The 24,396-nt window shown below is 38.0% G+C and overlaps 1 protein-coding gene across 1 annotated transcript in view; it reads right to left on the minus strand.

Annotated features, from left to right (window-relative positions):
* The window catches only part of pth2ra (parathyroid hormone 2 receptor a), a 66,134-nt gene extending 56,303 nt beyond the window's left edge, over window positions 1-9,831 (minus strand). The window contains exons 1-2 of the mRNA XM_046055025.1: window positions 9,752-9,831; window positions 1,253-1,358 (exon numbers count right to left, since the gene is read on the minus strand). Of these exons, the coding sequence (XP_045910981.1) occupies window positions 1,253-1,358; window positions 9,752-9,817 (172 nt within the window). The 5' untranslated portion in view covers window positions 9,818-9,831. The remainder of the gene's footprint in view (window positions 1-1,252; window positions 1,359-9,751) is intronic.
* Window positions 9,832-24,396: the final 14,565 nt, after the last annotated feature.

Below are 24,396 nucleotides of genomic sequence, written 5' to 3' on the forward strand. Positions count from 1 at the left end.
CAATATACATACTGTCACAGTTGGGTCAGATTACTTTGAAACGTAGTCAGTTACTGAATGTTGAGATTATTTCTTAAGGGGCTTTGTTGATGTAACAACGAAAGGTAAGACAGGTCTAGCTTAGAGTAATTTAGCTGACCCCTAAGTGTTTATCTGACATTTATGGCTTTAGGTATTTCTCACATGTGCTTGTCCTGGTCAAGATGACAACAATAGACTGATTAGTTAAGAGACAGCAGCTCAGGCGTCAGGCTGGCAGATATCAGTGTTCTCTGGGAATCTTACAAGGTTGAGTCTTGCAAGAATGTTTACAAGAACTCACTGGCTCCACAGATTAGAGTACAATTTATGGATAGTGAGAGATTCCAATATGACAAAGCATTGGAGTCTAAACATCAGATAGTTGTTCTAGGTGAAAGGTGACCTAATAGAGAAACATACAGGCACTAGTGGGAAGACAGAAACATAAAGGGACCAGAAGATGTTATCCTTCAGATTTGGTGTTGGCATTTGACGTGTTCACATGTTGTATGCTGGCACTGTATCGCCTCGGCCGGGCTCAATAAATAATGCTATGTTATGTCTTCATCAGTCTCCGAAACTTCTTCACACCTGAACCTGGCTCACAATATCATTTCAACACTGAATACAAATCACATGACAAATTTTGTAACTAGTAACTAAATCTATTAAGTAAATCTATTCGATTCCCAAAAAAAAATGTATCTAATCCGAATACTTTTGGTTTACTTCAAAATTAAACATTGAAAATATTGCACTTTATTTTTTATACATTTAAAAAAAATGTAATGCAAATAAACAATACATTTTGCATATTCATAATGTATAAATTAAACTACCCTTACAAAAGCAGTAATGGCACAAACTACAGGTGTAGTATGTGTATTATGCATATTTTAAAGACGTAATCAAAACTGTCAACAAGTAGTCCATGAACTATAAGCACACATATTTTTTAAATGCAATTGTTTGCTTTTTGTAATATGATTACATAATCCTGATTACTAGTAATCCATCATTTCCCAATCCTGTTTACTGTATACATAAATATTTAATTAAACCAAATAACAGACACAACTAATAAGCTCCAAAATTTGTTTTCTCTTTTTAAAATGTCCTGCCATTTTACCACTTGAATTTCATTGCTTCCCACATGAATTTTGAACACCTAAAAATACGCAGAATTGTGTAGCATTTTACAAAATTGTAACTTTCTGTGCATGTTTTGTACCTGTAGACCCGGGGTCAATGTTGGAGAGGTTCTGGTGGCACTGCAGTTTGATTTCATAAAGGATGTACATCTGCTCCTGTGCAGAGAGAGGACCATCAAACCCCATCTGTGGAGCACAACAAACAAGATCATGTCTGTGACTCTGTGCCAAGATGTGTGTGAATCAGCCATTGCTTTTGGCTTTTCAATAACATTTGGGACAAATTCCCATATACCATCTGCTGTGGGACCGGCCAACATTTGTTTCTAGTGCAGAATACAAAAACAATGACAGGGCCAGAGAGAAACATCATTCTATATTTTTTATTTTACTTTAATATTTGTGTTTTGTGTGTTTTCCAACAACAATAATCAGAATAATATTATTCATGTGTGGAGTGTGTGTGTGTGTGGTGGGGTGTCTTAGGTATTTAAACTTTGATCGTTCACAAACTGATATCATACAGTGTGTCAGTAATTTCTGTTACTGTGCAGTCAGTTTGTGTCACATGATTTATAGTGTGAATTGCCATTAAATTAGCTAAGAAGGGCATCTGATTCAACAACTCCATCTAATAGAGCATTAAATCAAACTGAAAGACAATACAGTGCTGTCTGTGCTGCTGTATTCTATTGGAGTCATAAAGCCCATTCAAACATCACAATTTGCAGAATTGAGGAACATTATTTGTACCTATGTACCTAGAACTATGTCACTGAAGACCTAGAATCTCACAACTACAAATTAAGTTTCCTCCAAGTAACACTAGTAAGTTACCATGGAAAACGTGTTCTTTACCAGCTTAAAAGAACCTGCTGCAAAGGGGGGCGACAAATAGAAAAAAGTAAATTACATGTTCATTTTGACATTTCAAATATAAATTTTCAGTAGTGTTACTCGAAAAGGAAATGTTTTAACATCCATCCCATTTACAGTCCAAACATTCAAGTATCAGTAGGCCTATAAGGAAAGAATTTGTCTAAATAAGTTTTAAGTCAAGAACCCAGTTCCCATTGTCTCAAACAATGTGTGCCTCTCTTGTTGTGGTTGTGTTGTCTCAAACAAGGATTGCCAGAGAATTTGTCACAATTGTCTGCATCCGATTCTTTGCATTGCACTTAGTGATGGCTTGGATGCAGCTGCTCGGCCATGGAAACCCATTCTAGCTTTCTACGCACTGTTCTTGAACTAATCCAAAGGCCACACAACGTTTGGATGTCTGCAGCTATTGCCCCAGAAAGTTGGCGACTTCTGTGCACTGTGCGCTTCAGCATGCGCTGACCCCGCTCTGTGATTTTACGCGGCCTACCACTTCGTGGTTGAGTTTGTGGCCAATCACTTTCACTTTGTTATAATACCACTATCAGTTGACCCTGGAACATTTAGTAGGGAGGAAATTTCACGAAGAGACATATTGCACAGGTGGCAACCTATCACGGTACCACACACGTCAGCTCCTGAGAGCGACCCATACTTTCACAAATGTTTATGGAAGCAGTCTGCATACCTAGGTGCATGATTTTATACAATTGTGGCCATGGAAGTGATTGAAACACCAGAATTCAATGATTCGGAGGGCTGTCCTAAAACCTTTGGCAAGATAGTGTATTTCGTGGGTGTAATATATATTTTTGAATATATGAATATAAATAACTGTATATATAGTATCATTTTATTTATTTTATATGTTACCATATTCTACTATGTATTTAATTATCTGTGAAGTTATGTGTGTAACTACATACTGTCATTTCATTGGACAACCTTGAGTCATGCATCGTGCTTTTTTGTCATGTGACTGCTGATGACTTCTTACAGTTCCAGTAGTGCATGTTTTTGAATTTGCATTTGGAAGATTGTAAACAGCAGCAACAAAAATACTGGTCAGATAAAATTTTACATCTGATCAATATATGTAATAGTATGTTAATGTCACCATATTGTCATTTGTTTTTAAAGTCTTTTCCCTTATGTAAGGTCTAAATAACCCCTTTATATCAAAGAGTATATTTCATTTTAAGTCCCAGTAAGATCCATGTTTGCCTTTGTCCCCTTTCATTCACATATTTCATACAAGATTACTCGCTTGGAAATAAGCCCTTCAAATGCTGAATACCTTGAGACTTAATTTTTAGAATAGATTTTCAATATTTTTTACTCAGACCCATTCTGAGGTGTGAGTTACTTAACTGCGGAAATCCAGGACATTTTGTCAATGCCTGAAGTCAGTTCAAGCTGTAATAACGCACTCATTAGTCTCCCTTGTGGCCACAAATAAGAGAAAAGATCACGTCCCACCCCCAGACCTGTTAGTTCAGTACAATCAATTGACAAACAAGAGCTCCATCACACTGTCTACATGTGTACATGTATGCTTGTATGCATATGTGCACCACATCCACCTCCGACATGTACATAATAAAAATTATTATAATAATAATAATAATAACAATAATGGTAATAAAAATTTACTCCTGCATCCTTTGCTCTCTGCTCATTGCACTATTGTCTCAATCTGTCTATTTTGTTTTATTTATTGTGTGTATATATGTGTTCTCTATGCTGTAGCCTGTGTTTGACTTTATTACTGTTTTATTGTGTTATTGTATTATTGTACGTAAGTAAGTATTGTAAGTAAGCACATTGTGAGCATTGTACAATCCAGAGTCAAATTCCTCGTATGTGTACACATACCTGGCAATAAAGCTGATTCTGATTCTGATCAATTTTATTGGATTTAGCACCACATTCAGACATTGCAATCGTCCTGTAGGCATTAAAAAGGTGGTATTATGCTCATTTTCAGGTTCAAAGTCTTATTTAGGGGTTGTACCAGAACAGGTTTACATGGTTTAATTTTCAAAAAACACCATATTTTTGTCATACTGCACATTGCTGCAGTTTGGGATACAACATCTTATCCCAACTGTTCGGTAAAGACAAAGCTACCATCTCTATCTACATTTGAGAGGTTTATCATGCTTTAATGTCGCAACAAAGCCACTACATTCATTTGCTCAGAGTGGACAGGCTCCAGGATGTTGTGTAAGGTTTTATAAAAAGGTGGGTCTTCCCCATCTCGCTTGGACGATAGACGGCTCACACATTCCTGTCACTGCCCTGTCTGAAAAAGCAAAAGACTACTTTACCAGGAAAGAGCACACACACACACACACATACCATCTATGTAGGCCACTGTAAGTGATTCTTTTTTAAATTATTTTTAAATTTTAAATGATTTAGCCCCTAGTGACAGCCTTTTCCCACCGCTGAGTCATGATTCTATTGCATTCAGCAAATGAGTATGACTGCAACCATGTAACAGGTTTGCAAATTGAAAATGCCCAAAGTCCAGCCCTAAGGGAATTCCCATCTCCCACAGAAAACTGCCAGAAAACAGCTTGTTTGTAGTCCAGCCGCTTCCCTTTCCTCCTTGTGACGACACAGAAAGCAAAATGTGCCTCATATAATGCTCGCCAAGCGGGTAGTCCGACACACCCTCAAAAACACCAGTGGAAAAACACTGAGCAGCAGCACACACCTCCTCTCCCTTCCAAACATTAGCTACCCTCCAGGCAGTCAATGGACATAAAGTTGTTACTGTGATGTAGAGACAGAGCTCAGTTAAAACTTTATGAATGAAAGATACTTTTGTTACAGATTAATAACTCATCACTCTGAAACTCTTGCTCCAGTCTATGTTGCCAAGCTCGTTGGCAACATGTAGCCTACAGCTGAATCAAAGCTGTTTACTGACTTCTCATTGACCCGCCCTTCTCTGCTTCTGATTGGCTAGTAGTCCTTAACTAGGAACTGCCCATCTGCAACTCCCAACAAAGATCATTTACAGACAAGATGTATCACTAAACAGCCAAAACAAAGCCTTCAACACAGGGTGAAAAGAGGAGTTGCAGTTGTTTTTTTCAATTAAACCATGTAAACCTGTTCTGGTACAAACCCTAAATAGGATTTTGAACCTGAAAATGAGCATAATACCACCTCTTCAAGTAAAAGTACAATAATGAGAAATGCCATCACAATTACCCAGAAGCGACACCTTCACAATGCTTGTTGTGTCCAACAATCCAAACCTCAACATTATCAACGAATTATTCAAATAATTCAGAGGAAAAGCAGCAATTCTTCACATGTAAGTAGCTTGAACCATCCACGGTGCGATTTGCCCGGGGGGGATTTGTGGGATTTCCCCCTTTCTGGTTTATATATATCCCTGCCTGCGCTGAATTATTTTTATCCCCGGTGGGGACAAAATTTATCCTCCCTCAGAGTGATCAATGCTACTTCACTAGTGATGTAGCAAAACTCACGGTTCAGATCTTTTGTTAGGGTTTCATTTACACTATTTTAAAATACGCTGCTCTGACACAGCTGCCTCTCTCTGTCTCTAGGTAATCACCACGCTGGAGTCTTATTTAATGTCCCGCTCTGATTGGTTACAAGTCGCAAACAATAGCCTGTCAACAGTCACGAGACATTTGCTCCAGTGAGCAGCGGAGCTGTGTGTTGAAGAGAAGGCTGCAGACAGTGAGACTAAAGCTACATCTTGCACAACCTGCGAATGCAAGGTGAAGAGCTCCTTCAGAATTGGATAGAGGGAGTGGAAGAGCCAAAGCCAAAGAATGTGAGACAAGCACTCACATCTTGGGTTAATGAGCAGAGAGCAGAGGACTGAACACCAGGTTATGAGTTAGTTTTACATTTGTATGAATTATTAAAACATGAGCGGTGAGGTTTATATCAGGTCTATGCACGCACTTTCAAATATAAAAAAAATGTATTACTTAATTAAGTGATTTAACAAATCATACCATTTCAACCAGTGAATTGCAAGTCACAAGCTTTAGATGTTGACTATACTCACCAGCTAACAATTCCTGTTCTCAGACAACTTTTGTTTAAAGCTAACCCACCTTTTTTTTTCACACATTGCAATCCAATCACTCAAAACACATTTTAATGCAAGGTGTAAACAGCCTCTTATACTGTGTTAGAAAGTACAAGTTAGACTATGTTTGTTTGCAAATTGTGAAGAATGCATTTGCAAAAATTATCATTTGTAAAACAGTGAAACAGTAGTGTCAAAATTGTGAAAATAAATGCAAAACAATCTACAAATAGAATATGACCAACACACAGACAAATCATTTTACATTTACAAGTCACTGATTTCAAATTGTGGATCATGGAGAGCTTGTTCGTGGACTTTGAATCTATTTTTGGATCATATATTTGTGACTGATAGTCTATGTATTTACAATAATATTGACATTGATTTACCCCCATACGTTAGGCATACTGAACGTCCTCTCACCATTGTTAAGATGTTCTTGCTAAAGAGCAGAGATGAAGTCTTTGAGCTAGAGTCCAAATCAAGTCTCAAGTCACTTGTGGTTATAATGTGTTGAATCACCTGCTGTGTTCAATCCAGGCTGCTTATAAAAACTGTAACTGTAACCTGTTTTTTACTTACAGAGCACAACTATATAATGTGCAATGCAATAAAGGTAACCTAACCTACATGATCAACAATAAACCTGTAACCTGTTTTTCACTTACAGAGCACAACCATGTAGCCTAATGTACAATGCGTCTACAATTAATCACAGTTTATAAACTACTGTAAGTCAACACACTCCCCAGACTCTCAAACCAGTGTAATGTTTTGACTAAATAAAACTGTAACGTTCCATAATCAACAATAAACCTGTAACCCGTTTGCACAGCAGATACGTAGCATGTGTTACGTAGGATGGTTATAGGTAACGGAGGGAGGGGAATAACAGCAAGCGCATCAGACATTTCCTAAAAATAAATATTGTTCACCGCACCCGCACCTCGAGTCCGAGTCGAGTCTGAAGTCTTTTGAGGACGAGTCTCAAGTTGAGATTGAAGTCACTGTGTGTGCGACTTAAGTCGCACTCGAGTCCAAGTCTCAAACTCAGGTCCCCATCTCTGCTAATGAGTGGATGCGCCACAGCCACAATGGAAGAGGAGGTTTCTGCATCTGCCATTTCCCAGGAACTGTTGTGGCAGGAAAAGCTTGGACTACTCCTCAATTTATGCCTGAATATAATTTAAAGATATTGAAGAAGGCCCCTGGACACTCTTGGTTAAAAACTGATCTACTTTGGCTTGAAGCATAAGACAGGACATGTTTCCTTTTTCAATTGTTTACGAAATTAAAGCTGCATTCATCAACTAACCACCATCTTTCCCTGACCATTTTTGTAGCCTAAACCTAACCACACATGAGACACATTACGCACACCGCAGTCTCCGCTGTCAAAGTCTGTGCTTTGTACGCCCACTATCCACCCCAACCATCTCCCTCTGGCTCCTGTGCAGCACAAAAATGCAACACTTAATCAACTGGGGAAAATGTTGCTGGTGAACATAAACCAGGCAGCAACTACATCTCCTCAAAAACATATAAAGCAAAATCATATAAACTTTTTTTGGAGACAAAGTTGCATAATGAGATGGATGAGGAGGGGGGTTAAGACAGCTAGGCTGCACACCTTTTTTTTTTTGCAGCAATTCTCCAGCCTATTCCCATCATGGAAATACATTTGTTGGCCTGGCTGTCTGAATTACCTTACAAGTCAATGTAGATGTTGACAAGCTGTCTCAGTTTTTCAGAGATAAGGTGGCCACGTCTGTCTTGTTCTAACTTATTTGAATAAATATACTATATCAAACAATGTAGTGTGCAATAAATGTATAACTTTCAGTAAAAATGGCACATTGTTTACAACTGATTGCATAATACCTGCATAATAAAGTATGTGTGTATTTAGTTAACTTCAATACATATTTCAAGCAACTCACTATTTATTTTCAGGAAGAATCCCCTGATAATGCGTAGTCTGTGTAAAACAAAGGCCAAGTATGTTTTATGGATAGTAAGCCAACAGTCAAACTGTAATAGTTTACTCCAAAAATGTTTGAAAAAACTTAAAAGCACATTTCTTCTCCCTCACTGAGAATTCTAGTATCTATTCCAGGCAAACCACAGACATCATTTCAAAGTAGTGAAGGTGCTGATTTTGACAATTTCATGTGTTTTTCATGTCTGTGCATTCAGAGATGTGCCCAGAGCAAGTCTAGTTTTAGAAGCATATTCTGAGTCAACCCCTTCCCATCATATCGGCGGAAAAACTGGTACATGCTTGGTCAGGAAGAAGGCTTTATGATTTTAACCAGCATGATGTCAGGATAACTGAATAACGTTAATCAAAATCGAAATTCAGTCTGGTTATCAGGCTCAAAGCCCACTTCACCAGCGGAATTTGAACACAACCTTGTTGTCAAAATGAGTACAATAACAAAAAAACATTTTGCAATTGAGTTAATCTTTAAGTTGCATTAAAGTACACAATCAGACAGTAGTTAAATATTTCTACATCCCTTTTTTACTCACTATTACTGACTTAGATTTTTGGAGAAAAACAATTTGAATGTACCATAACACCAGAGCTATTCCCAAAACGTTTATTAATATTATTTGCAATTTCATGGCAGCACAGTGTCCTTAGTCCTTGAATTGTTTTTTACACTACATTCCATTCATTCAGTATTTTTAGTGGTCCTGGTGCTGCAGACGCTGACCATGGTGCTGATAATGCAGGACGACTCCCCTGCTCTTAGATTTAAAACAGTAACACAACAACACACATTGTACATGTTGCACTCTATGCTGACCAACTCTGGCTGGATCACAGATCAATGACTAATAACCCTGCAAGTCTGATGATTCACTTGCCAGAATTTTGCTCAAGCCAAGGCTCGTGTTAAACTCTTTCATTACCTTTGCGTTGCAGCTCATCACTTCCAATATTTAAAAAGGATCATTAGAAATCTCATTATGTAAGAATAAAGCACTTCAATCTTTTAGATGAGCAGTGAAATATCATCTCACTTATTAAAAATCTAGGCTACCGTCAGATGTTGGGCACACCTGATAAGACATGAGGGGGTCTGTGGAGCGAGTAATGCGGGCAGAGTGTGAAACAAATTGGCTGACGGTGGTTGTTGATACAACTCCTCAAATCAGGAGCAGACAGCTCCTGAAAAGTCAAGCTCATGACAGACTTTGTGTAGTGTTGGTGTTGCACCGATTGTGTGGCGAGCCATTCAAAAGTCAGACGTAAAAAAAAGTGACCATGTCAACAGGTGTTACAGGGCTGTAGACAAGCAGCCAGTTTTTGCTATCAGAAAATAATACAGCCAACTACAAAATAAATGACGCATAATGTAATGTTCCTGCGTAGTGACCACTTCTCTGTAATTGTTCCTTTTGAGTACAAAATAGCTCAGCGACATATCGAGGAAATATAGTCTACCAAACAGAGAGAGAAAGACACGTCTGTATAGGCTACTAAGAGGAAAAGAGCCACATTGCTGCATATTTTGTTCATAAGAGAGTCGCAGCGAAAGTAGGCTATAGCGACTGGTAGTGTCATAGCATTTTGCTTAAAAAACCCACAATGTTTCCTTACCTGTGAACTAACTGACGTCCAGCACAAGAAAAAGTTTAAGACTAAAATCCACACGGACAAGTTCATAGTTCGTCGGTCTGCCTTTTTCTCCAGCATATTCAAAATACCACTACACGTTCATTTCAATTCAAGCAACCTTATGCTTGAGGTTAACATCCCCTCTGCTGCCAGCGCATCGTTGAGGAAGAGCTTCACATTATCAGAAAGTTTCATCGCAAGTCGCGGCGGACCAAAGCGGAGCTGCCCGGCGCAGCGGGGGAGGATGGAGCACGGGACTTCATCAAGTAACAAATCCCACGTGCTTTTACCATTCAGGTCCTCCTCTTGTACACTCGGGAAGCTTCTCAGAAATGTCTGCCGTGCCTTTGCAGAGGCAAAGTCCTGGGCGCACGCGAACACACGTTCGCGCGTAAAAACAGCGCTGGACCCGGGCGCGAGGGGAGGCGTACTTCACGTTCAAGTGTCATCATGAAAACCCTTAGCCTATCTGGAGGGTAAAGGAGATATGAAGATATGCTCTCCCCTCGCTTAGTCATTAATGGCACGCACTGTTGATAAAGGGGACGGGGCATCCGCCGATTGCGTCACTTTTGGCAGGAATGTTTTTGACGCACAGACGTGTTTTTCTATGGTAAACTGAAATATGTTAATTAAGTCTGTTTTATTTAAATGAGCGCAAGTGTCTAGTAGCCTAAACCTCCAAGTTCAACTAAATCAACTCACCCAGCTTATACATTTGAATATGGTAGGGCAACATTTGAAACGTGTCCCCTAACTGAAGTTCAATATTTTGTCCTCTTTTAGCTGTTCTTTTGCTCTCCAAAATATGTTTTTTAGCTCTTAAATGCTTAGTTATATAGTGTCTGTCTGCTGTTTGGTGCAGTGTAGTCTACATGGGTTTGTATAACTTTTTCTTTTTTTTTTTTTTTGCTAAAACAGCAACCTGCTGAAGGCTAAAATATACAATGTTGATTATGCTTGTAACTGCTTTTAAAAAAACAAAACACTTAATAACACTAGAATGTAATAAATAATCCAGACGGCTTATACTTTTCTACAAGACACTCTGCATTGGTTGAATAAAACAATAGAGCCACTAATACAAAATAGGCTATGTGTGAAGAATGTATATTTGTAGGCTAAAACTTATGATTGATAGATTATGAACAAGCTGTCTGTTCCTCATTTAGCTGAAGCTAAGAGCACACTCGTCTGTGACCGTAGAACTTTTATTAGAATTGACCCAACTATTCAGAACAATCCATTCAACTTGCAATTTAACAGCATCGCAACTCATGTTAACCTGAGTCATTGCAATCTTTTTTTCATTTTTTTTTATAGAGTATTCCTTTCATAAGGTACAGACGATGGTGTTGAAAGAGTTCTCCATGGTCCTGACAAGGCGAAGGCAGCAGCCCAATTTAAACCATGGAACAGGCGCTGGTGAGACACAAGCCTGCCAACTTATTTTTATCTCACTGTATCACATTTGTGCTTTAATCAGGTTGTGATTTAAGAAGGCATGAGAGTGGATCACACCTCACCTACTAGCACAAATTATTGCCATGCTTTGTTAACAGTAATTATGGGTGGAAAACCATCCCTATTCTCTTTTAAAAGGTCTGGAACTGTTTATAAAGCACTTTGAGCATGCATCTCTAATTATGTTGCCTAGCCTGTGGCACGTGGGCTGAGCCTGTCTGGTGACTCATTAATGAGCTAATACATTTAGCGCATACATCATGGATATCACGCTGTGTACAGAATTGTGTACAGATGGCAACTGTTGATGCCCCGCAGCTGTCAAATTGACATTCGTGGACCACCATTAACCCAGCATGTAATGGGTGTAAAATAAACCACTTGACAATGTAAAAAAAACTTTCTGAATTCATTTTTGCAGTAATAGAAATCTGGGAGCAAGCATCCTCTCTCACATAAGAAATAGTTTGAGTAGGCTATGATTATTGTGTGATTTTACACCTAAGTGCTTATTCCCCCCCCCCCCCTCCATTAGTTGAAAAGGTTATCCACTTATATTTTCATGATTGCTCTTCAGCATCCCACAAAGGCCTCCTCACAGTGCTGAAGCAATGGCCTGGGCGGGTTCCATCCATCCACCCTGATGACACCCATGAAATTCCGCCGTTGTGAAAACTTAAAGCCTCTCTAAAGCTCATTCAGTGCAGACTCACAACTATATTGCTCCTAGGTGCTTGCTTTCACCATGCAAATTGCACATACCTCTGGAAACATTGCGCAGAGTAAGAAGGGCTATTTGGGTGTATAAAGCAAAAGTAAGTGTGGTATTGTAACACTGAAGACACAAACGGGCCAATCTATTTACATGATGTGGCATTCTGACATAATACCAATCAGGAGAGACTTGACTGAGTCAACAACAAGAATTAATTGACATGTGATACATTGAAAATGAGAATGTGAAAAGTCATTGTGCGATTAGACCCCGTCGTGATGACGAGGGGGTGGTGAAGCTGCAGAGGCATAGAAACCCCCCTTATGGAGTGTAGACACTGGTGGTGGTTAGGGTTGTCGCAATAACCGCAAGATTTGGCAAGCACCTGCAACAACCACAATGTTCATACTTTACACTTCAGGGCACGTTAAATTAACAAATTAGTGCTTCAAAAGTTCAACAACCGTAACAAGCTCTGTAACGGCTCAAGGACGAATCGCTATGGACTGTAAGAGACCTGATTTCAAACTTGGAAGCTTTAAGTGTTGCTGTGTTTTGTGTTGTTTTAATGTTTATTTTAAAGGTTAGCTAACTTGGCGTTGGCATATTGCGCGGCTAATGTGGCTAGCAGGCTCGGTGATGTGAACGGTAAGCCTGATTTGAAGCTCACTAAGAAACATGCGTAGTGTGTTGGATGCCTGCAGCTGGTTTTCCTGTTGCTTTCTGTGGAAATTTTGTCATAACATTACTACAGCGCAGTGGTTAGTTGTGGACAGCCCATTCTGCTCCACACCGTCTGTGTGCGTTGCTGCGGTATGTAAATTGACGTGCTAGACGTGACCTGAAGGTAATGACATAGCTAACGTTCGTGTGAAAAAGACACGGTCAGACTACAAAAATGAGTTTGCTTGGCAATGTTGTTGACTAGCACCCAGCAGTTAGCGGCTCGCTGTGCAGTGAGATGAGATCCACAGATATTCTTACTATGTTGGGCCCATATGGCACCAAATTACTTAATTGATGAAAAATGCAATAATACCGCAGAGGGAAATTACTTCACAGCGACAGCCCTAGTGGCGGTGAGATAAAAGGATGGAGAAGATGCTGGGGATCTGAGAGAAGAGGCGAAGGCTTCTGCTGAGTTTGAAGTGGACCTGGATTTGATAATGGGGTGGAGGAGGGTTGCAGCGATTCATACTGAATGACAGCCGGTGGCAGAGGAGAGAACAGATTTAAAGTGTGAGAGTGACTACATGATTGGCTGAGCGAGAGAGAAAGAGAAACGAGTTGTGAATGATTGATGCTTAAAGATAGTCCTTTATTATTTTTTTGTTTTTAAATTTCACATTTGATGCTGATTTTTTGGTTGTTTTTTAATTAATTTATTAAAAAAATTTGTTTATTAATACACACACACGTTTACAGTTTTAGCTATTTAGCTATTTATTTTATTTTAATTTTTAATATATTTTTATGTTTTAACACACACTTTTACTGTTTTATTTATTTATTTATTTATACTTTATTTTTGTATTTTATATATTTCTTATCATATTATTTTTAACACACACAAACACACTAAATATTTACTTATTTAATTCAATTAGTTGTTGTTGAAGTAATTTTGTTGTAGCTTTGGCAATATTATTGTTTTACATTCATGCCAATAAAGCTTATTTGATTTGATTTGATAGTCTTCCTGGTTTGAAATTACACTGAGCTTCATTAATAGGGTAGTGAAAAATAGTTTACTCCCTTCCCTGTGTTGATTGTAACGTGTCTATTCCCCACTGCCATTACTCTCACTGTGGTGAACACTGTTATGTAGTCTTTGACCTCCTTACTGGTTCACTTCACCTCCATCATTGCTCATCTCAGATATCGATCTGTCTCAAAGGACGTGGATATGAATCTTTTGAAATTGTAAACAAGGCTTGTAAACAAACATGACTCAGTTTGAGTGAGTAATAAAATTTTATGTCACTTTTGAGCATATAAAGCTTACATGCTGCTGCATTCGAACTAAGTAGAGTTTTACAAATGTGCTGTGGAGCCCTTTCTTGAGCTTTCACTGACATGTTGTGTTGTGCTCTCCCACTTATTCGCACTATTGCTGAGTTTCCTTTTCAGGCCCCAGCTCCTGTAGAAGCCTTGGTCATTTTACAGTGTATATGTGATAACCATTAATAGGTTTATACAAATTATATTGATTTTGTTCTTAAATAAGTCACAAAAAGTGTAGATATTTATATTTAGAAAGCTCAGTTTAATAGCTAATTAGCGTTAAACCATGTGGTTGGCCCGGGCGCTGGGGATCAATGTAAGTTAGCTCGACAAAATAAAGCTTAAAAACTGGGTCGTTCTTCAATTAAACTAGTGTAACTTAATGGACTGATAACTTTTAACAAAACAAAACCAAAGAAAATAAAACGCAAGTAGAGTTGCTGTTAAATGAGGGAAAGCTGAGGTCGCGGCACTTCATGTGTGTAGCTTGAAACTAACAAAGGGCGTTTGCTGCACCGGGCCAAACTCTTATGGCGTTGCCAGGAGAGGGGGAACGCTGGGCGCGTGCCGAAGCACCGTTGAAGAGCCAGGAACAAGCAAAGGACAAGAGAGACAGCCAGCGGATGTGTCTCTACTTTTGTCTTTTGGGGCGTGGTTGCCCTGAGGGGGGTTTGTTTCCGGTTTCCGAGAGACCGACATTAAAAATCAAAAATCTATTTGCGCGTATTGTAATCAAATATCTTCCCACAATCAAACCTTAATTGTCACACGGCTGTACAGTTCTTAGTTTTAAGCACTTGATAAAAAGGAAAAACAATGTTAGCAATAATTATTTTGTCCACTTGGGGGAGCTCTGGTTACATGAGGAGTAGATATTCAACTTTGATTATTCTTTATACAAGCCTATGCTCCGGAGCTGTGGAATTTAGTCATTTTTAACTTTACATTCAAGCTGGAATATTAATCGACTGTAGGATGACATTTCTTTATCATCATTTCTAAAGGAGTTGTCAGATAGTGTTGGGAACAAAGCATTGGTTACACATAAAATAAAGGAATATCATTAACCTTGCTGAAACATTAAAACACTGCAAAATTAACTTATTTAGATTCCCCCTTTCGCATTCCACATCACACTTGCACATCAGCTAAAAGAAGAGACGAGAGTGTAAAGTTGTGCCAGGAGAGAACTTATTATACAGCATCTAGTGATGAAATATACTGTAGGTAGGTGCAAACATTTTTCAGGGACATTACTTAAATTAAAAAGTGTCTTATTTCACCCCTGTCCAGACTACTGCTGATGAAAATCAAAATTGTGTGTAGACATGTTATCTTTTGCAGTAAATTAAATGTCAAAGCTGAGCTGTATCCACTAACCGCCTTGTGTTTAAGAAATAATAACTGGTCAGAAGAGTGCAACTACCGTAGAAAATCTCTTCGGCAAACCCATGTTTTGCCTCTCATAAATTGGTACTCAAACCTGACAGACACCCAGAGGAGCGTGGCTGCTCTGCTTCTTCAGTTCTGAGTGCCTGAGATGAGAGCAGAGCTGATTGAGACACAGAGAGCAGTAAGACCTGCCAACTCGCTTCGCAGCATGGAGTTTGTGTTGTGATGGTGTAAATTAGCCACTTGTCAACCTTCCTGGTTAACGAACACTCTTCTGTTCATCCTCACCTTTTAACCGCTACCTTTTAAATTTTTCTATTATTGCTGGTTGACAAAGAGTTAGGCATCACACATGTATATTCAAGGGGGACAAAACACATTAAAGGGATGAGGTAGTGTGACAGCCCCTCTGCTGGGTTCATACTGCTGTAAATATGCTTTCTGTCTACAGGGCTGCAGACTTGGGGTGCGTTTCCCGAACAACCAACAACATCTGTTGGTACCACCGTGTCCTGAGACTAACTGAGTTTGAACCAACATAGTTCGAACTAACATGTTTCCAGGTGTGTTTGTCTGAATTTCACAGCAGGAAACTCACAAGACGTCATATTCTGCCTAAATATGTCAGCTGTGATAGATATTAAGTGACATTATTGTGCTAACTTATTATTTAGGCTTTTCATATTATAGTCGTACCAGCAATAACAAGAAAATCAACAATAGTGTTAATGAAATCAACAATATAAATAATATAAATAATATAACCTTATCGTTTTATTTTGTCTAAATATAGGCTATAACTTAGAAGACGAAATTAAGAACTATTAGCGATTACAAGACATTTAGTGAAATAGGTTTAATTCGCAAGTATCTTCAGTTTAACAATTTAACACTATTATAATTTCCTTGGCCGCAAATGGTATCAAGGTCTTAAGAATCGCTCAGTGCAATAAGCGGCTGAACATGTGAATGTGCTCTATTGAGACAGACACGGGCTCGAATCCTGTGAGTCCTCTATTTATCTTTGCTATAATGGCAACGAAAGCTCTCAGGGATTTATCCATTACAGTACTTTCATGAATTTTATGCTGTCCCTTTATATATTTTATCATATATGTGTGTAATGAAGATTAGAGAACACCCTTGGTCCTTAGAGGCCTAGAAATATACATGAAGGTCAAAAGTTATGTCTTTATATTCTCCATTTTGTCCTTTAATCTTTTTACTGGTGACTAACATTAAATCAAGTTATTGTGAATAGATGGGCAATCTGTGAGAAAAACACCTGCTGTTTGTAGAAGGTCTATAAGATACTTGTACTGAATCAATGCAACCCTACCCATGACCCGACAAATACATTTAAAAGTACTTTTATAACTACATTTTAAAAAACCTTCACCTTAAATATGTTTGTACAGCAGGATTATCTAACATTCCCTGCTTAAAACTTATTAAATCCACCTCCTAACATTGCATTTTCTGCTATCTGTGAAGTAGTCACTGTGAACTAAGCTTCTAACCACAGGTCAGGAGTTGATGACAGTTGATGCGAACGTTCGTCGGAACTATGGTTTCAGGGAACATTTGCGTCGCTTAACGATGGTTCGTACTTTGTTGTAATTGGTTTCTGTTCTTTGTTTTTACAGCACAACATCCATGCAGCACATTTTCACCCATCCACTCTTCCAGATTCTTCCCACTCATTGGTTTTGCTTATTTTCCTGTCAATAAATAATTTTGTTATTTAGTTTACCCATGTCGTGTGTCTCCCGTTTTTGTTACAGTCCAAGAGGCGGGCAGTGACAGTAGTTATCCATAGTGTGTATTACCTACAGTAGATGGCCCTCTTTTAGGTGTCTAAAATACGTTTTGCTGCTGACGCTGTCCATAGCAGTACATTGCTTAGCTTCTGTGTCAGTACAGTTCTTTGCTTCTCCAAACTGGGGACACACTGACCGCCATCTACTGCAGGTACTACACTGTGGATAAGTACCTCATGCAGCCCCACTTCAACAAACTGAAGCTGACCTTTTAACAGGCCTTGACCAGCCCATCTAAAAACATTAGGTGAAAATACCTATGTTGACCCAACATGTTGACAACAGATGTACTCACCACTATAGAAGTTACATTTATGCAACATTCTATATTGTATTTTTCAACAATCTTATCAAGTTTAAGAAAGACAAATAGGAAAGTACAGTTAGTAGGAGCCAATTTTTTCAAGGCCCTAAACCAAGCTGCTGCAACATAAATTAAATTCTGAAAGGGATATTGAGCAAAGTGGTTTATTGAACTACTGAACAAGGACATGTGATGGTGTATATAATGATGTAAAAGGAAATTGCAAGGAAAAAAGAGGCTGAGTGAGCTTTGCATCACTGAAAAGCATAACCACATCTTCTCCTAACTTACTGTAAAACCATGTGGTTTGCCTAAAATGTGAAAGAAATTGAAATTCTCCTTAATTTTTGTAGATTGCTGGGGCAGGGGCTTTGTCCTACGCTGGTAGACACAGAAATAATCAAATTGGATTCAACAATGAAACCCGCTGGAAACTCCTTTGTTTAGTTACCCGCCTCATTGACCTTTACATAATTTGAATAAAAAAATTCAATATGACCACAGAAATATCATAGAAAGAAAACATAGTTATCAGCTCAGACTATTAAACCCATTTTGAAGGGTATAATCACTCGGGAGAGTCTGAGTAAGAATGTTTTATAACTGCTAATGAGAATGTCTCATTTTTCAGAAACAGCATATCTTCCTATCAGGTTTGTTTTCAAACTATTTCAGTTTGCAGGCGCAGACTGAGTCTGGGACTAGTTGTACTTGTGTGGGGGCTGACTGAGGATGGCGCCAACACTATTCGCACAAATGCATTTTTAATTATGGATTTTCTTGGAAATATTATGAAAAACACCATTTTACCTGCCAATGATCCCCTTTATATTTCAACAAATCATCCACAAGTCGTGATGGAGTGAAGGGAGGTGATCAAAGGTGGGTATGTTTGTATTCAGGAGAGAGGGAAGTCATTGTCATTCTGCAGATCTTCAAAATGCAAAGGCCAAGATGAAAGAACACATACTGTGCAATTCACAAAATGATTCACTGCAATGTAATTGATTATAAAGCTTTGTCGGATGCTATGTTTTACTCTAGACCCAGTGATTGTTGTCCTGTATAGAATGTAATAGAACATTGCATAGAAATCACATATACAAATATATTGTATATTCTATATACAAATGGAATAGGTTTTTATCTTGTCTGTCATTCTTACTGTTTGTTTGTTTTTTCGGTGAATTTGTTTTATTCAAATTGTTCTTTAAAATCAGTCATACCTCCTTGAACAGAAAAGTGACAGGTGCTTCCATTTTTTGCTACCTAATATTTCAAATTCACTACATATCAGTTGAAATTATGGTAATATGAATAATTTCAAGCTTCTTTGCGGATTCAAATTTTACATGCAAAACATTACCAGCTTATAGAGTGTGATGCATTATCGTACATTAAACTACTCTATGGTATATAAAGTAGCTCAAATTAGCTCCTCTCCACTCCCCCCTGCTGAATCTGATCTGCTGCAGATTATCTTAACATGAAAAACACTTGACTGTTGTGTCTTTCCAGCGTGGGATGAGAGAGGTGAATGGAGTTATATTTGGACAAGTCTGACTCACTGACCATTTCACTAAATACAATGACAGTGTCAAAATTATGGAAATCAATACAGGCCAGCGCACCTCACTGTTTCCATGACTACAAAAAGTGTCCAGTGTGATGTTTGCTGTACGCTGCCATGTAAGTTAACCAGTATTCAGTATATTTGACTATTGAGGAACTAAACCTCAATATGCTCAGCAGTCTTTTATTGTATGGGCAGCATACATTCATCACCTTTATATCAACCCATGCATTATAGTAGCAGGAGATTGTAGCCCTCAGAAGTTATGGAGTCCTGTACACGCACTACACAGTTAAAGTTTTCTTCTATAGAAATAAGTATAAATTCAGCATTGTACAAACCCAAGAAGTGCCTTGACACCTCTTCTTATGGGGGTGAAGAGTGCAGCTTTAACCTTTTGGAAACACCTTTTTCCAGGTTAAACGCCTAAAATAACACCCAAAATAAATCAGGAATAACTCCTCAACCATTTGGCCTGGATGCATAATTCTGGTCTCCTTTGATAGGTCAGAAGCTAAGGAACATGAATTTATTTTTCCATTTAAGAGGAAATGGAGAAGCAATAAAGGAAAACATGATATTTTCATCCTCGCCTGCCTAGTATAAAATCTATATTTTAATAGCAGTATCACCATCAAAACCATCGTCCTGTAGATTATGATGCAACTAAATAACTTTTAATACACCTGGAATACACCTGTAACTTTAAATTTGAGGAAAAAATCTAATATACAACAGTTATTACACAATTTTTCAAAGATATACCGGGCGAATGTCCATGTTTTGGCACTTATATGAATATGAATATACTATATGTGCACTTCCATTGGGAGTTTTCTTCAAAACACTATTTCTGTCAATACAACCACGTTCCAAATAACATAAAGCTTCCAAAACATTGAAATACTGAGAAAAACAGCGAATATTCATCAACATTCCTATGACCAAAGCATTCCCATAATTTACAGGCCCACAACTTGAGTACAGAACATCCTACAGGGCTCTCTTTGTATTGAGCAGACGAATCGGTTGGTATTTTGGATGTCTGTGTAGCTACTACGGGTCGGCTAGTAGACGATGATAAAGTCTGTCTGTTCCAAAGCAACACTTTTTCTCTGCTACAGTTTATGGAGAGAATCAAAACTTAAGAGCTCAGCGGTATTGCGCAATACCAAGATGGCAGCCCAGTAGCTATTTTTACACACAGACAACAGCTGTTTTTGTTTTTATTATTTTCTGGCTAATAACTGTGAGTTTGGTGATTTGAGTGATACAAGTTACACGGCTTTCTTTAGAGTGGTCGGACAGCAGTGTAGAATGAGATGAGAGAAATCTGGATGACAATAACTGCAGTCATGTGCAGTGTTCACAGAGCAATTTTTGTTGTGATATAGGTTCATTTAGACACTTGGTGTTTGATATTTGGTGTGGATTATAAATGGTTGGTTTGACATTCTGGCTGAGCCTCCTAGCTTCACGGAGGTGTGTGGCATGCATAGAGGGACAAAATACTAGGATCAGACATGAATCTCACATTTGCATTTTGCGCAAGAAAACGGTCGTTCTCCCACGTACTGGGCAAGTCCATGCTTATTTACTCTGCAGGACTCACTCTTGAGCAGAAGAGATGTTGAAAGCAGCCATTAATGTATCACTCTAAGGTTAGCTGTGACCCATGTGTACGGTACCTCTCGAGTGGGAAAAAACATCAAAAATACGTATGGTATATCTTGACTAACAGTCAAGCATTATACATTTTTAGAATATATGTTGCCTTTTTTTTTACTGCTGCTACTTAAGAAAACACAACAACAACAGAAAATGTACTCAGTGTATCCAGTGTATGAGCTATAGCCTTGGATAACAGCAATCTGGGTTTTATCAATCCAGTTAATATTACCCAGTACTAATGGGTCAACCTTATCGTGAGTGAAACATGATAAATTACACTACTCACAGAAACTGGGAAATTCATGTATTTAGCTCAGGCAGACCTAACATCTTATCTTGTAAATGTATTCCTGCACTAGAATATCTTTAGATAAATGTACAAGTTAGAACCAGTGTTAGGTTTTAGTGGTGGATGGACCCATAAGCGGACACAGACTCGAATATAAGGTATAACAAAAAGATTTAATTCACGTGAATTTGCAGTGGAATTGGAAAAGTGTGGCCGAAGGTCGACCGAGGTTGGCAGGCCAAGGAGTGGAGCATGTGGTGGAATAATGGTAGTGGAAGCTGGCAAGTTGGAGTGGAGAGCGTGGCTGTAAAATGGAGTCAGTCCGAGTTCTGCAGCACAGGAAAAAACACAAGTCTGGAAGAGTAAGTTTCTCCCATATACGTGACAGCTGTTTCAGTATAATGATTACATCAGTGTGCTATTGAGTGGGAGGAAAATTCGGTATATGTGACAGTCAATTTCAATGCAGACCAAAGTTTTGCCAATTGTTTGGGTTTTTGCAAGTATCTTTTCAACCTACACCTCAAATATGGTAGGAATAAAATCAAAAAACTCCACAGTGTGCTCAAAAGGGCATTATAGACAATATATTTGAATTGTCTGAGATTGCTGCAGAAAAGGGCATTAGTGAGCAAAGGATGTGTTTTAGTTGTGAATACTTGATTTTCTGGAAATACCAAGTTATAGCTCACTTAAAATGCTATGTTTGTCTGGAGGCTGTTTTTGTTACAGGCAGGAATCTAATAGAATAGAATAGAATAGAAAGCAGAATCTGTAGAATCCTGGATGTGTTTTCAGTAAGAGATTGAATCAAATAATTGAATTTAGCAATGAACCTAGGCATGCCATTAACTTTTTCACAATAAATGTTTTCAGTATTATGTGGTTCCACTTAGAGATCACATTTGAATTATATTCTCCATAGCCCCATCACACCCTATCTCTCTCTCTAGCTCTAACTAGAGGTTGACTTACGATATGGGTGGGCTTTGTTTATTCCAGATCTTCATTCTCCTAACTCTTTTAATCAAGTGACCTTGCTCTCTAGCACATAAGCTATTGCTGAATTTATAATAATCAATGACTGTCTTCTGCCCCTTGCATTCAGATATTATGCTATGCAGTTAGAAGGAGGGCATGTCTTTGAGTTTTCTGCTTTATGTAGAAAGCAGTTCTCATATACTGTACACCAGAGTCAGAAATCAACTGGGTTGCCTTGGAAACATTTGTGGCTTTACATATTTACAACAACGCCTCGCATTAACATTAAGTTATCTCAGTCTGTTCTGTTCAGTTTTTTTCTAGTTTAAAGTTTCCTGTCATGCAAAAAACATTATGGCAGACCCAGAAAGTGACATGGAAAAATGTTACCAATAGCTACAATTTTCACAAAAAATAATGCCATTCAAACCCACTTTTCAAAGACAAAGGGCCTGATTGTAGCGCCTTACACACTTCATTTAAATGTCCAGCACTTTTAAAATAAAATAAATTGCTGAGAAGGGTGCCATAGACCGAGCAAAATTTGTAAAGCTTTAGATGTTCCATTTCATTAGCCTCCAGGCTTGTTATTTTTCTGGCAGGAATCATTTTTACATTTTTGTCAAATCAAAAATCAGATTAAAATGAATCACCCTCAAAGGTATTGAGATGACACCGCTTTGCTCTAATTACTAGTTAATTCAAATACACCACACTACGTAGGAAAGAGATGACTGAGATCCATTACCATTTCAAGATTTGTTTTCTTGGCTGTTTTTGGACCTGAATTTAATATCTTGGACCATTATGCTGTTGTGTTTCTACAGGTCTTCAGGTGCCAGACTATATAAGATTTTTTTTATATACAGCAAAAGCCATTACCTTGTTCCAAAAATACATTTGTTGTGATGTAAAATTAATTTTGTGTTGAGACTGAGTTATTTATTTAAAATCAATTTTTTGTTTGTTTGTTTGTTTTTTTACATAACATGGTTATTTTCTTCCCTAATATCTTGACCTTTACCGCCATGATTTGGGAAAACCATGATGTAATTGAACAAAAAGGAATAAAAAGGCTTTGCTACAATGTGTTTTCACTTAGGAAGCATTTCAATAATATTTACTGGATACATTTTTGGATCTGCCATTTCCACAATGTTGCTATAAAACTTAATTTGATTCATTTTCAGTTTTTCAGTCTTTACCAACTTATGAAAAGGTGGACGGAGCATAATATACAAAGCAAAATATAAGGCTGTCCACATTAGAAAATACATAAGTGGATATATTTTACCATATGCATTAGTTAAAATTAGTTGGTGAAAATATATCACACAAAAGAAAGGAGTTTAATGGGAATTATTAAATCCTTGTTAAGAGATTAAAACAAGTGAAAACTAATAAATAAATCCTAACTGATTAAAGAGAGCAACACATAGAACACATGTCTCTACTGTTTTGTGTGCTGGTGTCACAAAATTTAACAAACAAAAAGTTCAATTGAAACACACTTTTGACTATGTATGAGGTTATAAACTTCAAAATGATTTTTACAAGAATAATTGGATCATCATTATTGTTATCATAATCACTGTGAACATCTGCATCCTCTGTGTTGCCATAACCACCATCCTGGTAATGACAGTAATTATTTACGCTAATTATTTTCAGCTACGTATCATCTGCCTGATTTATGATGCATATAACACCTTGGATTCTGATACAGGTGCTGGTCATATAATTAGAATATCATCAAAAAGTTGATTTATTTCAGTAATTCCATTCAAAAAGTGAAACTTGGATATTATATTCATTCATTACACACAGACTGACATATTTCAAATGTTTATTTCATTTAATTGTGATGATCAAAACTGACCTAAACTAATGAAAATCCCAAATTCAGGATCTCTGAAAATTAGAATATTACTAAAGACCAATACAAAAAAAGAATTTTTAGAAATGTTGGCCAACTGAAAAGTATGAACATAAAAAGTATGAGCATGTACAGCACTCAATACTTAGTTGGGGCTCCTTTTGCCTGAATTACTGCAGCAATGTGGCGTGGCATGGAGTCAATCAGTCTGTGGCACTGCTCAGGTGTTATGAGAGCCCAGGTTGCTCTGATAGTGGCCTTCAGCTCTTCTGCATTGTTGGGTCTGGCGTATCGCATCTTCCTCTTCACAATACCCCATAGATTTTCTATAGGGTTAAGGTCAGGCCAGTTTGCTGGCCAATTAAGAACAGGGATACCATGGTCCTTAAACCAGGTACTGGTAGCTTTGGCACTGTGTGCAGGTGCCAAGTCCTGTTGGTAAATGAAATCTGCATCTCCATAAAGTTGGTCAGCAGCAGGAAGCATGAAGTGCTCTAAAACTTCCTGGTAGACGGCTGCGTTGAACTTGGACCTCAGA

This window comes from Micropterus dolomieu, linkage group LG07 (assembly GCF_021292245.1).
Source record: "Micropterus dolomieu isolate WLL.071019.BEF.003 ecotype Adirondacks linkage group LG07, ASM2129224v1, whole genome shotgun sequence".
Classification (NCBI taxonomy): Eukaryota; Metazoa; Chordata; class Actinopteri; order Centrarchiformes; family Centrarchidae; genus Micropterus; species Micropterus dolomieu.